Below are 16,841 nucleotides of genomic sequence, written 5' to 3' on the forward strand. Positions count from 1 at the left end.
ATTTGGATGTGTATAGTGCCCTCGTTGATGGGGCTCTAGCACTCTGAATTATTTCCACCACCTCCATGGCTAAACCTTCATTGAATAGCCGGTCCTGCTCAGCGGCCAGGCGACCAGCGAGATGGAAGATTTGGGGGGCGAGATGGAAGTGGGGGGCGAGATGGAAGATTTCCCCCCCTGCCTGCCAAGTCTATGTCGACCACCAAGGTGCCACCAGAACCAGTTCCAACCTGTTGTCCCTCGCCCTTTTACAGCACCTGCGGGACAATGACCTGTCTCGTGAAGCGAACAGATCCAACTCAGCTCGGCGAAATCTACGCCAGATCATGTCCATGACCAGCGGATGAATGCGCCAATCCAACACTTGGGCCGTCCCCTTGATAATAAGTCCGCTCCCAGTTTCTGCCTGCCCTGAATGTGATATGCTGACATGGAACAGAAGTGGGAATGGGCCCACAGCAAAATTCTTGTTGCTACCTGATGCATGGCTAGTGAGCGGATGCCCCCCTGACGTAAAGCAATTGTTGCAGTTATGTCGGAACATATCAGGACATGGGTATCCCCCCACCCATGGTGCTAAGAGTAACAGGGCCAACCGGACTGCCTCCAACTCCAACACATTGATGTGCCAGGTTTCTTGGGCCCCCAGCGCCCGCTGACCATCAGGGCCTTGCAAACAGCACCCCAGCTGTACAGCTATACAGCTGTACAGCTGTAATCGTTTTTTATCACCACCCACAGTGTCACCGGACCTAGCCAGACCCCTTTCATGAGGTGACCAGAGGTCATCCAAAACCTCAGGCCATCTCGACACTCCTGCGTCATGGTTAGTAACCGGGAGAGGTTCTTATAATACACACCCGCTGTTTTACAAACCAGTGTTGCAGGGTCTCATCCTGAAGAGACCCAGTGGGACAGCAGCTGAGTCAGCTGCCATCAAGTCCAGCAGGACTATAACCCGACGTGCCCTGGTGACCTTGCACAGGGACAGCCTGCAAGCTGTAGTGGCAACAGCCAACCTCCTTGTCGGAGTCAGTCGTACGCACATCGACTGTGAGTCCAGATCAAGACCGAAATACACAGTGCGCTGGGCTGGAACCAGAGCGCTCAATTTCCAATTCACAAGAAAACCCAGGCTGTGGAGATGGTCGAGCAGCTCCCCCATGTGGGAGTGTGCCGTCTACTTGGACCCCGCTATTATTATGAGATCATCCAGAAATTACAGAACCTTTATTCCCTGCGAGCGCAGAGAGGCAATAGCGGCCTCCAAACGAATAGTGAATATTTTGGGGGCCAAAGAGAGACCAAACGGAAGAATGCAATACTTGTACGCTCTGTCCTGAAAGGCGAACCTCAGATATTTCCTGGCTTTCCACAGTTGGTGTGTGAAAATATCATCTTTCAAATTCACGTAACCAGTCTCCTGTTGGATCCATTTGAACAGGTGACAGACAATGTGTTAAACATTCAAAGAGGGAGCTTTCTCAATGTTTTGTTTAATATTCTCAGATTTAGAATTGGTCTTAGAGAAGAGCTGTCTCCATACACTCACAAGCGGAGAGCCATGCTGTGGTTACTGGTAGCAATAACACCAGGGTGGATTCGTCCACAAAATGAGTCTCCGGCCACATTATCTGGGCAGGGAGGCTCACACCAATGTTTATGTGATTGGTGACATGTCCAGGCTTCGGGGAGGCTTCGGGCTCATATTTTTGTTTTGAGCCATAACGCTCATGTTTCTGAGTGGACAGGGGGCCTGATAAACACACTGGGAAAACACACTGGAGGGAGGGAGGGGAAATAAAGACTGTGTGTGTATTTTGTGTACATTAATCGCATGGCTTTCGCTAGCACGGGAATTGATACAGCGGAATGTCTTTTTCTGGAGGTCGAGCCGACGGTCAGACAGTACGAGTCCCCTCTCCGTAGCGGCTCAGGTCCTCCACACCTTCCTGCCCCCCACCACCTGCGGCTGCCGGGAATGGCGGAAAGGATTCCTATTCCAGTGGGGTGAGGCTGGGACGTCTCCTGGGCTGGAGCCGCTCCGCTTTGGGCCCACGGCATCCTTGGGGGCCGTCTGGATCCCGACTGCTCCCATGATGAGCCGGGTTTCTGCCGGGGCACGCGGTGCGGGGACCGGGTCCTTTGGGCATGAAGCTCTTCAATGCCACCAACTGCTTTTGCTGCCGTTCAAACTTGAGTCCACAATTGGCCCGAAAAGGCCCGACACCTTGACCGGAGCCTGGACTTCTCCTTCTCAGATATCTGAGACAGGTTCAGCCACAGGCGGTGGTGCGTCACCACCAAAAACCCCATCACACGACCTGCATCCTGCACTGCACCCTTGGCCATCGTGAGGTAGAAGTCGGTGACTTTGCACAGTTCCACATAGGTCTCGGGGTGGCATTCCCCTCCAGGTCCCATAGGAGCCTGGCCTGGTAGGCCTGCAACAGGCAGATGTTATTGAGCAGTGCTGCAGGCTGCCCTGTGGCCTTGTAGGACTTCTTCGCCAGATTAGCGGTCAGCCTACATGCCTTGGAGGGCAACTGAGGCTATTCCGCGGTGAGAGAGGGGCACAGGTGGGCAGCTACCGACTCCTCCAGGGGAGGCATCGCCAGGTATCCCAACTCCGACTCAGTGTCCAGGGACGACCACTGGCTGAACGCCTGGATGGGGGAGGTCTTCTGGGGAGGGCCCCACAATGACCTTACCTCCTTCGTGAAATCCAGCACTAAGAGGGCACGCGGGCGTGGGGTTCGATTCCCAGCCTCTGTAAAATACGCCCCGGACAGCATGGAGGGAGTTGCGGGTTCAGGGTCTTCCCATGGGATCCCCAGGTTCGCTACAGCTCACTCCAGGAGGCACAGCAGCTCCTGGTGGAAGGCCCCCTAGGACGGTCTGTGAGTCGCTCCTTGTGCCTCCTCACCTGGCTCTTTTCCTTCTCCTTCCCCCTCAACCTCCACCTCAGACATCACTGGGCTGCGTGGAAGTCCCCCAACTCCCGGTGCACGGCCATCTGCTCCTGATCCCCTTGGCACGGATCCTAAAGGAGATCAAGAGAGGCGGGGGAGTGCAGCCTTGAAACAAGGCCCGAGGATGGGAGAGCCAATTCCTCCTCTTCGCCCTCCACCAAGATGCTCATAGGCCTTTCAGCAGTACTGGGGCGACTGGCGAGGGGACTGAAGATGTCGGCCCGATGGCGGATGATCTCCAGCGGTAGACTTGAGCAGTTGAGGCAGAAAACGACAGCACCGCCTCCACATGTGTGTGGCCGAGACAGCGGACGCACAGTGGGTGAGAATCCCTGCGGGTCATGTGCGCACTGCAGCCCGCACATGTCTTCAAGTCCGCAGCTGACATAATAATTCCTTAATTTTCTTAATGTTTCAAAAAGATTGCTTCCAACAGTGGAGAGCTGATTTAGCAAAGAGGACGTATGACAGGCGGTGACCGAGTATATATACTGGGGGGCGGGCCATATGATGGGTGTCAGAGTGGCCCAATCACAGCCTGTCAGGGCCAAGTTGAGACTTGGTTGGTTTAAAGGGGCTTTCAGCTTTATTCAGTGGAGCTGTCTGGAGCCAGCTTAAGGCATAGTAAGAACTCAAGTTTGAAATGAAGTAAAACCAACAGTGGCCTGAAGCTTAACTGTGGGTGGAAATTATAATTCTATCCACAGTTAACCTTCCACAGACCTCAAAAAGGGACGGTTCCTCCAAGGCTTCTTAGAACTTTCTGCGAGGCGAAAATGCCTTCTGTGACCAATTATAGTGTTCTGGGTTTTGTGAAACGCAGAACAAGTTACAGTTTTCCAAGTTTCCTTTAAATGCAGTATTGGCTTTAATTTGTCTTATCTGCGTGTAGCAAACGCTATGCAGTCCAGAAGGGCTACAAGTGACTGGATGCAAATGACTTCCAAGAGACAAAGCTTGGACTTATAGTATAACTTGGAATGATGATGTCACAAAGCACCCGCTCCTGAAACGAATCAAATCGTGTCCACGTTCTTCTACTTCCGGTAAAAAAAAAAAAAAAAGGTTTTTCACAAATTTCTGCTCCAAATGTACATCGATATTGATCAAACTCAAACTCAAAACACTTCTGAAACATCCGGTTCTAACAAGACCTCAACCATTCCTGTGCTTACTGCGGTAGCTGTGTCCCAGACACTTTTAGCCGGAAAGTATTATATTATATTTATGATAAAATAATAATTATAATAAACATAAACACATCACAACATAAACACATCCACAACATAAAAAACACAATCTGCGTTGCCAGGCGAAATTCCTATCTCTGAGTCTTGTGTGATTAACTGTATAAGTGCCTATGCGCTGTATTCACGCAATTGCTTTTATCTATTTCACACCATCTTTAACAACTTGTGTTATGTTTGTAAGCAGTGGTTTAAGGTTTGTAATTTCGATGTTTTGCTGCCAGGGTGGCTGGTTGGAGTTTCACTGATTCATCATTGTGCCCGTTTGTGTAGGTGAGAGGCCTTACCAGTGCTCCAACTGTAAGAAGCGGTTCTCCCACTCAGGCTCCTACAGCTCACACATCAGCAGCAAGAAGTGCGTGGGCGTGCGGACCCCCGACAGCACCCCCCGGCCAGCGATCAAGCCCGCCCCATCGGCTTCCCAGCCTGCCCACGTGACCATCGTCCCCACCCGGGTCATCCTCAAGGAGAAAAGTGAGAGCAAGCCTCTCCAAGAGCAGCTCCCTGTCACCCAGATCAAGTCGGAACCTGTGGAATACGAATGCAAGCCCGTCACTGCTTCTGCGCCAGCTCCCCCGCCGACTGCTGGCACCAACAGCACTGTGAACACAGCAGGACTGCCGCAGGTGACCGTGGCCCCAGCGACCACCCTTCCTCAAGGGGTAGCCATGGTGGTGCCCACTGTTGGCCTGATGTCGCCCATCAGCATCAACCTGGGCGACCTGCAGAGCGTCCTGAAGGTGGCCATGGATGGCAACGTCCTCAGGCAAGTGCTGGGCACAGCCAACGGGGTTGTGATGCAGGGGAAGCAAGGGATTGTGGTCCAGCAGCCCCAACAGCAGATAATCAGCCTGCCGGCCTTTGTAGACCACGATGGGACCACAAAGATCATCATCAACTACAGCATCAACCCTGCCAACAGCAACAACATTAACAATATTACCACTACTACTGCTGCAGTCCAGCCAGTCTCGCTGCTCCTCAAAAGAGATGTTGTTCCTCCCGCTGTCCCGTCCACTGAGAACACCGCACCCACCAAAACAGTCCAACCTCCAGTGACAGATGTGGAGAATATCCCTGCCGACCTCTCCATCGTCAAGACGGAGCCAAATTGCGAGCACATTTCATTAATGGAGGCGGAGCCAGCTGTGCCGTCCAACTCAGACCAGATGGCCCGAACTGCCGGCGCTGACACTGACAAGGCGCAGAAAGCCATGAGCACGAGTACATGTTTACTCTGCGATGACTGCCCCGAAGACATGGAAGCGCTTCATCTCCTGCAGCACCGCAAGGCAGCCAACGGTGAAGCAGTGGACTCCGCTGCCCTAGACCCCTCGTTTGCCACGCTGCTAAAGGATGCTGGGATCACCCTGGAGGAGTCGCCAGTGGACGACCTTGTCTCCCTCCTCAATACATATTTTGCCTCCAATGCCCACCCCGGCGAGGAGGAGCTTGCAAAGATCTCTGAATCCGTCAGCATTCCCCCCTCCGTGGTCAGAAAGTGGTTTGACAAGATGAACTGTGCGAATGTCCCTGTCAAACGGGAGACAGAAAACGCTAGCTCAGAGGTGGCCTCAGTCGAGGAAGGTTCCTCACCGGCCCTGCAATCTTGGGAAATTTCTTCTGAATCGGAATCACTTGGCACTTCCCATGGCCTTTTGGCACCGAAACACCTGACCGCTACTGGCGACCCTGTTGTGGTGAAAACTGAGCCGGAAGATCCAGAGGAACAGGAGGCGCAGGCGGAGCCATTGGACCTCTCCCTTCCCAAGCAGAGCCTTGATGGGTCTGAGACCTCGAGGACAGGCACTTCTCCTTCCCCGCCGGCCAAACAGCAAGAGCAGCCTCTCAACCTGAGCTGCCTGCGGAAGGAGCAGCTCCAGGTCGGCACCACCTTCGTGGCCTCGCCGCAGACCACAGGCCCCATCAGTATCGTCACAGCAGCTCAGCTGCCCACCCTGGTGGCCATTGCCAGCCAGGGAGCAGTGGGCTGCCTCAGTGCCATAAACACCACCACCAAGCGCACCATCCTCATCCCCCAGCTCACCTACACCTACACCACTACTGCTGGCAGCACCACCGGAGCCAAGACCGTGGTGCTCAACGGGCACAAGGTTGGTAGGAATGTTTATGTCATTTATTTATTTCAATCATTCAACATCTGATGATTGAACAACATCTAAGGCCAGTCCACTAATGCAATGATTAATGGATCCACTTTCGGAAGTTTAGATGTTGCAAAGTCTTTGCATGGAGTTAAACCTTGGTGAACTTGGTGAACAAAACAATGACACTTACCAATATAAAGCAGCTTTGGCCATGTTGACCTTTGTGGGGGTAGTCCAATGGAGCGTAGAAAATATGCTACAAGTACGCATTTCATTCTTGCTCAAGTCACCCCATTTTATACAATTCTGTATAATTCATTCTCTACAATTCTGCAAAGGCTAGCCTTATAGTCTAAAGCAGCAAACTGTGGTTCATGGTTGTCCATGTGGGTATTGCAGGTGGTCGTGGGGAAAAAAAAGAGAAAATAAAATTAGACAATAATGGAAAATAATATAATAAAATTGTCGTGTGTCGTCACTGCCCAGGGCCAGGGAATGAGAGGGGGAAGGCAGTCGGTGGCAGAACCAGCGCCGTTCTGGCGTGTATTTTATGAAATAAACAAAACAGCGGCACATGGGCCAAAAGGAGGGAACTAAAAAGCTTGTGGGCAAACTAGGGAGAAGTCCAGTGCTTCCATCATATGGGCCAGGTTGCCGTGCGTCTCCGCCACACAGGCAGCAAAACCCTTAGTGCAGGGAAAAACAGCGGTTATATTACTTCCTGGTTTGGCATCGCACAAATCAGGGAAGCTCCTCCCTTGATTCGCCTGATCCCCAGCAGCTGTGCGGCCCAGGGATGGGATCCTGCACTGCCTGTCTGCGGCTTGACCATGCACCCTTGGTTCCGCTACAAAAATATAATTGAAATAAGAATAAAATAGTAATATCGCTGTGTAATGTAGTGTTATGGCTTGTTATTCTTTAAAATTACACTGATCATTACGGCTAAATAGTAATTTTGTGTGTGTCACCTCCGTGGCTACACAAAATTAGGTAAATAGTGGAGCTTGTGGATGACGTCAGTTATAACCGGTGCTCTGACGTTCTCTGCAGGTGAAACAAAAATGGATAATGGCTTGCGTGGGGTCATATTAAGTGAAAAGTGACACATATTCCAAACAAGAGTGAGTCTGAGTCATCTACAAGCCAGGCCGTGCACAAACCAAGCAAGAAAACAAAGGTAAAGAGGAAGTACAGTGAGAAACACTTAGAAGTGGGATTTACATACACAGGCAGGTCTCCCCATCGACCCGATTTGTATTAATTTATTTCTACGTTTTGCATATGAGGTAGTCCGGGAAAGCTCCTGATAACAAACTATTGGTCCGCGCTAGGAATAAGTTTGTGGTCTGATTGAATAGACAAAAACAAAGGAACACTCCTCAAAACCCTGGTTAAATGCTTGGGCTTCCATCCAGATCTACTACGGAATGGGGGATGGCCCATGTGAGGTTTACTGGTATCGACGTCCGAGGGTTTGGAGTGTCTCTCAGAGCCCTGGGGGAGCTAATCCTGCTGAGGAGATCATGTTGTGTTGTCTGACAGCCCAACTGAATGCTCCTCACAAACCGGCTTTCACCCCTTCACATACTGACCTCACACATGTGACTCCACATAACTAGATATTCCTGGCCTCTCCATGCCGCCATCGTCGTCCCCCCTCTCACACACACACGCACACAGACACACACACATTTCCCCCCTTTGTCTGTCATTTTATCTGCTTACCAAATTCAGGAAGGGTCTTTATTGTTGTTGAGCATTTGCACACAGGTTTGTAGAGTGCATGTGGTGTTTTGATTCCTCATGGCCACAGACAGTCCCATCTGGAAGCTGCTCGGTAAAATCCTACCTCTGTAGTGTCTTACTGTAGGCCACTAAAGCTCTGGTGTTGGACTTCCGGTAAAGTCCAACTAAATCCAACACGTCCAAAATGGTGTACTATTTTAGATACCACTGTCTACTGTATTTATATGAGTGAAAAGAACGAAGGATTCTCAGACTACATCCTCATGTACTGTAGCTGCAATACTTAATTACGACGTTGGATTGAAATTTGTACCGGCGCTTTGCCCTCACAATGCATTATGGGATATGCTTGCCAATTATATTTCACTGGATATAGTATGTGATCCTGGTACTTCTTGCATACTATTTGATGCATTTTGACACACTAAACCCTAATTTGGTGTAAATAAATAATATACTGTAGTCTAAATAATATTTATGCTATTTCGGGAAATTAATCACTGTTCAGCTTCTGCATGGCCTATTTCTCGCCTCAATTTCTGTCAGAAACAGATTTTGTTGGATTGTTTAGGAGAAATAATAGGTTGTATATTCAAACAATCTGCCATTGCTATGCGCGGTCCCACCGGAACCTGCTCAATCGGAGTTGGATATGTAAATAAGGGGGTACGCTCACGAGCAGCAGGTTGTGGGAGATAAGAGATAGCTACAGCCTAGCGTCAGCCAAAGCAAGCGTTTTTGTCGCTGCATGTTCGAATGTTCAGTTTCCTGTCCCGTCGTCGACCTGGAGCTCCGCAGGACCCTCATACTGTAGATCACCTCCATCGCCTCCTGTGTGACTTCACTTCACTTAAAGAGTCGGATAGCAGAATACATTTTATTTATTTTTCTCAAAGCTAGCTGCATAATCTAGGCCTGTCCGTTGATCTCCAACAAAGACGAATATATTTTTTGGTTGATTTGTCGTCTGTCTTATTATTCATCCCCAGCAGGAGAAGAAGCAGGACGGCGGCTCAGACGGCACGTCAGCGGCGGAGGAGCAGAACGACTCTGACTCGGCCTCGCCGCCCAAGAAGTTCAGGCTGGAGAACGGCGTGTACCCATGCGACCTGTGCTCCAAGGTCTTCCAGAAGGGCAGCTCCCTGCTCAGGCATAAATATGAACACACAGGTATGCCACACGGCGGGAGACCGAATTCAAAGAATGGTTCCAAATAGTATTTGAGCATTCGAACGACATCGTTCTACTGGAGTGCGTGCCAAAACCCTGCGCTTGTGCTTAATCATTTTTGGAATGAAAGATAAAAAGGTTTTTATACCTGAAGACAATAATCTTAATGATTATTTCAGTCGAAACTTTAGGTTCAAAGCGTTTTATCCTAAACCTTATTCTTCGATGGTTGGCAGTCAACCCGAGTATCTTTTATATTGACCTGAAGATTCTGATGCCAATCACTGGGGTTTACACTCGGCTTGGGCAATGGTGCAAAATTCCAATCGGCAAGATTGCTGGGGGGCAGCAATCGGTGATATAAGATTTTATCAGGGGCGTGCGGTGGGGTTCGAGCACGTATAGAACGTAATGTAATGTGGCAAATGCGCTCTCCCTGTATCAGAAGTGCAGGATTAATTATTTACAAGTAAAGTATTTACGCGAAAAAACATCAGTTTTTTACTAAATTAAGTCCCACAGCAACGGAAAGCAACGGGGATACGTGAGTCCCGACAATGGGGACGCACAGGTTTTTTGGAACAGTACAGAGTAAGGACTTGGACAGTCCCTTAACTCAGTTTTGTTTAAACATTTCTTTCATACATGTAGTGAACAAACAAAAATAAATAGATCTAAAATTAAAAGACAGGCATGGGAGCTGGTGCGTAACTCTGTTTGATGGAGAGAAAAAAAAATTCTTTGAATTAGGTTTATGGTTTTCATTTTCCATACAAGTAAACTAGAAACTAGAAACTAAGGAAACAAACTAAGGAAACAAAATAACTCAAAATCTTCCTCTATAAGATTATAATATATATTGCTACATTATAATCACAAGATTTGCATATTGAGCAGCAGGGGGTGGGGGGTGTCAAGCACCTGCCCCGTGGACCCCACGGTGCCCTTTTTATCAGACATGCATTTTTTTATTTTTTTATTTTTTATTATTGAGTATCGAGGTAGCGTATTGTCTGGGCAAGATATATTCATGAGGAATTCCATTTGCCCAGAGCGGCAAAATGCCTAGAACCGGAGCTGGGGGTCAATGTGCCTTTTCTTTTTTTTTGAGCACCTGCCCCTCCGAATCAGAATCAGAATCACAATCACAATCAGAATCAGAATTGTCTTTATTGCCAAGTAAGTTTACACGAACAAGGAATTTGTCTTGGTGTTCGGTGCATACATGAAACATAAACGTAAAACAATAAGTAAAATATTGGTGAAATATATAAGCATATGAAAGCTAAGGATGTTTTTTTTTGTTTTTTGTTTTTTATAAAGCTGTACAGTTTGTGCAAGAATGTGCAAATGTTCAGTTTAAAGTGTGACAGTATGTGCAATGTTCACGGGTAAAGTCCAGAGAATGAGGAATGTGCGTTAATGTAACGCCTTGACATACTCAAACGCATTGACATACTCAATGTTAATGTCTTACAGAGACTCAAAGTCTCTGTAGGACTGTAGAGGGGAGGTGAGACCCGATCCCTCCTTCCCCCTCCCTTCCTTTCTCTCCTCCAGTTTCAGAACACGCTAAACTGCACTTACACTGTTTCAATGCTCGGATTTGTCTGGTGGATAAAAATAAAAAATAAATAACGTCTGTCAATGTCAATCACGATCGATGGAGTCAATCGCCGATGACGGAGCTGATCACCGATAGACGATTTAATTGTAAATCGGCCCAAGGTTTACTCCCAATAATAAAAAATGTATAGTTTTGGTAAGAAATCCCTGACTCTAAATCAGAAAAGCTATTGGACATTCATGTAGTCTGGTGTGGTGATGTGACGCTGTGTGCTACATTGCTTCTGCCATGTATCTTGCGAACACAGTACAGTGGTACCTTGAGTTACGAGCTCACTAACATACGAGTTTTCTGAGCATACGAGCCGTCCATCTGTAGATTTTTTGTATTGATTCGCGAGCAAAAATTTGAGTTACGAGGAGCGAGCTTCAGGTGCCGCCGCTAGTTGGCATGGCAAGCGAATGCGGCCAGCATCCCACGTCTCACTCCTTCACTTCATGTGGTAACATGAGCGTGGAAGCATCGCTTTTGTGTTTTGTGCTTGCGATTTGTGCTTTTTGTGCAGTTATTTTGCCAATTTTTTTTTTTTTCTTCGAACAATGGGTCCAAAAAAAGTAAGTGCTGAGAAGAAGAAGCAGATGATGTCCATTGACTTAAAGCTCAAAATAACAGAAAAACATGAGCGAGGTGTGCGTGTGATGGAATTGGCGAGGCAGTACGAGCGTAGTACTTCTACCATATGTACCATACTGAAGCAGAAGGAGACGATAAAGGGTATTACGCCAGCCAAGGGCGTTGAAATGATGTCTAAGCTGCGGACCGCTGTCCATGAAAAGATGTAGAATCTGCTGTTGGTGTGGTTGACGGAGAAGCAGCTCGCAGGAGATAGCGTGACGGGAGGTTATCATCTGCGAGAAGGTGATCTACACATTCTCTTTTATTGTGTTTTATTATGTTTTTATACAGTATTTGTTATTTATAAATACATTTTTCTTATTTAAAAACATGTAACAAAAAAAAATTGGGTTGTTTTTTTGGGGGCTGGAATGTATTAATGGCATTTAAATTCATTTCAATGGGGAAAATTGATTTGCTATACAAGCAGATTGACTTACGAGCTCTGTCACGGAACGAATTAAACTCATAAGTCAAAGTACCACTGTATATAATTTTTGTGTTAACTTCAGGCATTACATGTTAAATTTGACACACACCCATACATATACAGTATATCTGTGTATGTGTGTATGATGACTATAGCAAGAATTCTTCCCTAAGCTCTGTGATTTGGACGTGATGTAAGGCAGCTCTGTAAGCTATTAGCTGTGCACTTAACCAGTGTACACAGGTGGCTGTTGGTCCAGGCATTACATCACCCACCGTTCATACACACACATAAACACACACGCACACACACCTATGGCCCTCTACAGTCTTTGTGGTAAGGTCTTGGGTCTTTCTGCTTGTACACACACATTTCATTCAATCCCCCTCCTCCGTGTTCTCCGTGCTACGGCCACACCTCAGATGCCTAATAGCTTGGCACTGGACTCCCATAGTCCAAATGGCTTTTTAAAAAATACCCTGCTGGGTGGGGGCTGAAGTGGTTGCCGTGGGACTAGCACACTTGAGATTGGCATTTTACCCCAACTACCGCAGCTTTTCTCTCCTGTCGGGGGGGGAGGGGTTGATTTAATTCACTTGGCATCCCAGGTCTCGATGAAAACCAGGGGCTTGACAATGAGCAACATTTTCCACTGGCTCTCCAGGCCGGTACCTCTGAATGGACTGGCCATGAGCCTTGAGATCATTTGTTATTGCTATATTATTTGAACATCAACTTATTTGTATCCCCGTATGCATTCAATTATAGTTAGAAATATTGTAAACAAAGTACTTAGAAGCAAAGTAAAATATAGCCCAAAATAATTCTGGATGTCAAGCCGGTGCTTATGTCGAGCCCTGAAAACCAGCATTACTTTAGATTCGTGAGGATGTGATTGAGTGCTCAACTCAAACTGCAACACTAGACAGTGCAGTTGCATCAACTGTTTTAAAATGTTTAGGAGACAAAGTAATACATATGCAAATGATCACTCTTCAGTGACTTGACTAGTTCATGCCTGTATGATGTACAGTGTATACGAAAAATAGTCCGCAGCAAGGTAGCTTCACTGATATAGCAAATGATTTGCCCGACATAAGGCTAACCTATTTAATGAGGCGTAGCTTGCGGAGTTAGTTCCATCAGACAACTCAAGAGCATCACACGCTCGCATGCCCTTATGGGCCGGCCTATAGGGTTCAAGCAACCTATCCCCCTATCTGCGTTGCTGTGTTCCCTCCACCTCCCCTGCATCCACCTGTTGGGTTCTTATGTCCAATGGGGGGATTTGATCTCATCACTCCCATATTTCTAGCTCACTAAGTACTGCATGCCTATGTTTGCTGTTCAGGTCACCGGGAGTGATGAGCAAATGGAGCCCAGACTACCAAACTCAAAACAATGCAAAATAAATGAAAATCGTCTAAAATGAAATCTAAGAGTTGTCTGTGAGAGCTGTTAACGTTAAATTGGACATTTACATTAATACATTCATTGCATTCATCTCTTCCGTTTCTATATAGCGTCACAAGAGGGCGTCAGTAGCTAGTGTTAGAATTAGCATGAAACAAATCCATTTGACAGATCAGCGGTCGTTATTGAGAAATAACTGACCGCCCCTATTGACCAATCAGAATAGAGTTTCCAGTCTTGAGATCGGGGCATTATATTAGTTAGAATTGGTTTGAGTGAATATTCCGTGCAGTAACCCCCCTCCCCTGGTGTGCTGTTCCTTGCAGGGAAGCGTCCCCACGAGTGCAGCATCTGCAGCAAGGCCTTCAAGCATAAGCACCACCTGATCGAACACTCCCGGCTGCACTCAGGTGAGAAGCCATACCAGTGCGACAAGTGCGGCAAGCGCTTCTCGCACTCGGGCTCGTACTCGCAGCACATGAACCACCGCTACTCCTACTGCAAGAAGGACGGGGCGGAGCGGGGGCCACGGGGGGCCCCACCGGGGTCCGGGCAGGCCGGGGCGGGCGTGGTGGCAACGGAGGGCGACCCCACCACCTCCTCGCCCTCCCAGCCTGACTCGGAGGAGGAGGAGGAGGAGGAGGAGGAGGAGGAGGAGGAGGAGGAGGAAGATGAGGGGGAGGACGAAGATGACGAGGCCATGTGCGTGGAGGACGTGCGGGTGGTGCAGGTGGACGACGACGGGGGGTGCGAGCTCTACGATGAAGGAGAAGAAGAAAGAGAGGCGGAGGAGCAGGATGACAGAGAGATGGTGGTGACGATGGACGGCACGGGGGAGGAACACGAAGCCAGGGGGGAGGAGGAGGAGGAGGAGGAGGTGAAGGAGGAGGTGAAGGAGGCTGAAGTGGCGCTGGGACAGAGGGGAGCAGGGGAAGAGAAAGAGGCGGAGGAAGAGGCGATGGGGGAGGAAGCCGATTTGGACGCGAGCGTCAGGGAGAAGCCTGGCGGTGCAACGGCTGAAGCGGCCGTTTGAAGGACGACCAAACAAAAGGAAAAAAGACTGGAAAGGGGCGGAGCTTAGCGGAGGTCACTCAGAGGTGTCAAAGGATCGAGAGGAAATCCCGTCTCGCCATTGGTTGGAGAGAAAACAACAACAAACCACACCGCCGTTGCCATACGACTCGGTCCACTTACTGTGTTATAAAACAAAACAAACCCAGGTGTGCCTGAACTTGAAGAAAAAAACAAAACAAAACAAAACAAAAAAAAACAGACTTTTTTTATTTCTTTCTTTCGAACGACCAGTGTTAAAACAAAAGAGATGTTTATGGAGGTAAATGATTTTTACCAACAGAAACTCACCATGGATTTGTGAGGAGTTGAAGTGTTTGTTTTTTTCTTTTGTTTTGTTTTTGATTTGTTTTTGTTTGTTTTTAGCCGTTTCATTCTAAGTTACTGACATCCCGGGTTGTGTGCTCCTTTTAAGTTTGCGTACGTTTTGTGTTTTAGGTTTAGTTTTAGGTTTAGTTGTTTTTTTCAGTGTTACTAATCGTCAGAGAGGAAGGAAAATAAACACAAACCTTTTAACGTGTGAAAGATAGGAAACGATTTCTATACCTTTTTATTGCCAATGAAGTTTGCTATATCAGTATTTTGAGTTCTACGAACAAAACAAAATAAGAAAAATCTGCACTACAGTATTCCTGGTTTACCTACGGATACAACATGCCTCATGCATCGTCTGCCCTTCAGTGTTATGAACATACACTAGCTAGCAAGACCTCATTGTGTTTGCCTGCGTTGATGGATTATGCGACCTAGCATAACGTGTTTTTTTACGTTCAACTGTTAGCCTTAAGAGAAAAACAGTATTATTTTTGTTTTTATTTTTTTGGGAGGCGCCATAACCAAATTTCTCCAATCAGGTAAGGTAGAGTCACACCCTTAAAAGCCAGCATTGGGCGCATCACTCGTGCGCCCCGCCCAGAGTCAAACCCCAATGGGCGGAGTCTTGAGACGTAGGCTCCACCCCACGTGGCTTTGCCGAGGTTACAAAAAACAATTTTCCCGATTTTATTTCGTTTTTGTTGAGGGGGGGGTTTAGGTTTGGGTTTTTGGTTCGAGTGGTCCGGTGTTGCCCGCTGATGTATGAACTCAGACGCGAAGGAAGGAGCCCCACCCGCCCCAACGCCTCCAGCCTTATGCAAAGACCTGCGTGCTGTTTAAAGTGCCATTGAACAGTGTTAGGATTCAAAGATGTAGCCAGTGGCACGTCCCTCCGTGACACAACAGCCATATTGACTAAGGTTTGTCGACTTGCCGAGACGTGTATTTGCCAGGAGTAGCAGGGTCCATGTTAAAGGATATTTGAACATATATATACATATATATAACTAAAAATATACTGTATATAAATTCAAAAGCTATATATGTATCAATTCAAACGATATATAGTTGGAATTGATATACAGTATTTATGGTTTGAATCGATACAATTATATATATATGACCATATTTACCTAACTATATATATATATATATATATATATATATATATATATGTATATATATATATATATATATATATACATACATATCAATTCAAACTATATATAGGGCCGTTTGAATATATATATACATATATATATATATATATATATAAATTCCAACTAGTATACAGTAGTATGAATTTATATGTATTTGAATCCTAAATGAAATACCAAACAAGTAAATCAAGTCTAATAAGCTGCATTTGTAGACCCATTTCGTTCTCCAATATAAAAAAACATTGCCGAATATCTGAATGCGGATATGGATCGGTCCGGTAGTTTGAAGACAAATCCAGATGAACGTGCATCTTGACGTGAGGTTGGAAGTATTGAACCCGTTACTGGTTGACTTTTCTTCTTGGGTTTCGCACCCAAAAAGAAGGCAAAGTCGACGATAATGGCAAGTTTTTGTGCACTTCAGGTTACAAACTTTAGTGAATGTGGTCCCTTTTTATTGACGTGTCGTGTTTTACCAAACAGTGTTCTTAATATCGCTTTTGAAATGTTTATTTTTATGCGTCCTGTATTGTTTTAGTTTTTGTATTGTTTTTTATTTTGTTTGTGTCCATGGCAGTATTAGAGCCCTTCTCACTGATACAAGTACTTGTTTAGTTTTTAGAGGACTTTTTTATATTTATGTGTCTATTTTTTCTTTTTTGTTCTTTTACGGTTATTTATTACACATTGTAGTGTACAATACTGTAGTTTGAATTGATACAATAATATATTTTAGTATGAAAAATAATCTGAAGGCAAACAAAAAAAAGACAAAAAAATAATCCCAAAGTGTGGGTTTGCGGGGAGGGGGGGGGGGGGGGGTTGAAGTTTGATTTTAACATTTAAACGGAAAATCCGACAAACACGTATTATACATGACTTCTGTTTTAAGCTAAAAAGAAAAACAACAAATCAAAAGGATGGTTGTGGGATGAAAGTGTTACATGTGCATCCGCTCCTCGCG

At 46.7% G+C, this 16,841-nt stretch overlaps 1 protein-coding gene across 1 annotated transcript in view; it reads left to right on the forward strand.

Moving 5' to 3' along the window:
* zeb1a (zinc finger E-box binding homeobox 1a) overlaps positions 1–16,841 on the forward strand; it is a gene marked incomplete at its 3' end in the record, with an annotated part of 66,506 nt that overhangs the window by 48,160 nt on the left and 1,505 nt on the right. The window contains exons 6-8 of the mRNA XM_080011232.1: positions 4,493–6,333; positions 9,066–9,246; positions 13,658–14,145. Of these exons, the coding sequence (XP_079867358.1) occupies positions 4,493–6,333; positions 9,066–9,246; positions 13,658–14,145 (2,510 nt within the window). The remainder of the gene's footprint in view (positions 1–4,492; positions 6,334–9,065; positions 9,247–13,657; positions 14,146–16,841) is intronic.

Source organism: Zeus faber, assembly GCF_960531495.2.
Source record: "Zeus faber genome assembly, chromosome: 12".
Lineage (NCBI taxonomy): Eukaryota > Metazoa > Chordata > Actinopteri > Zeiformes > Zeidae > Zeus > Zeus faber.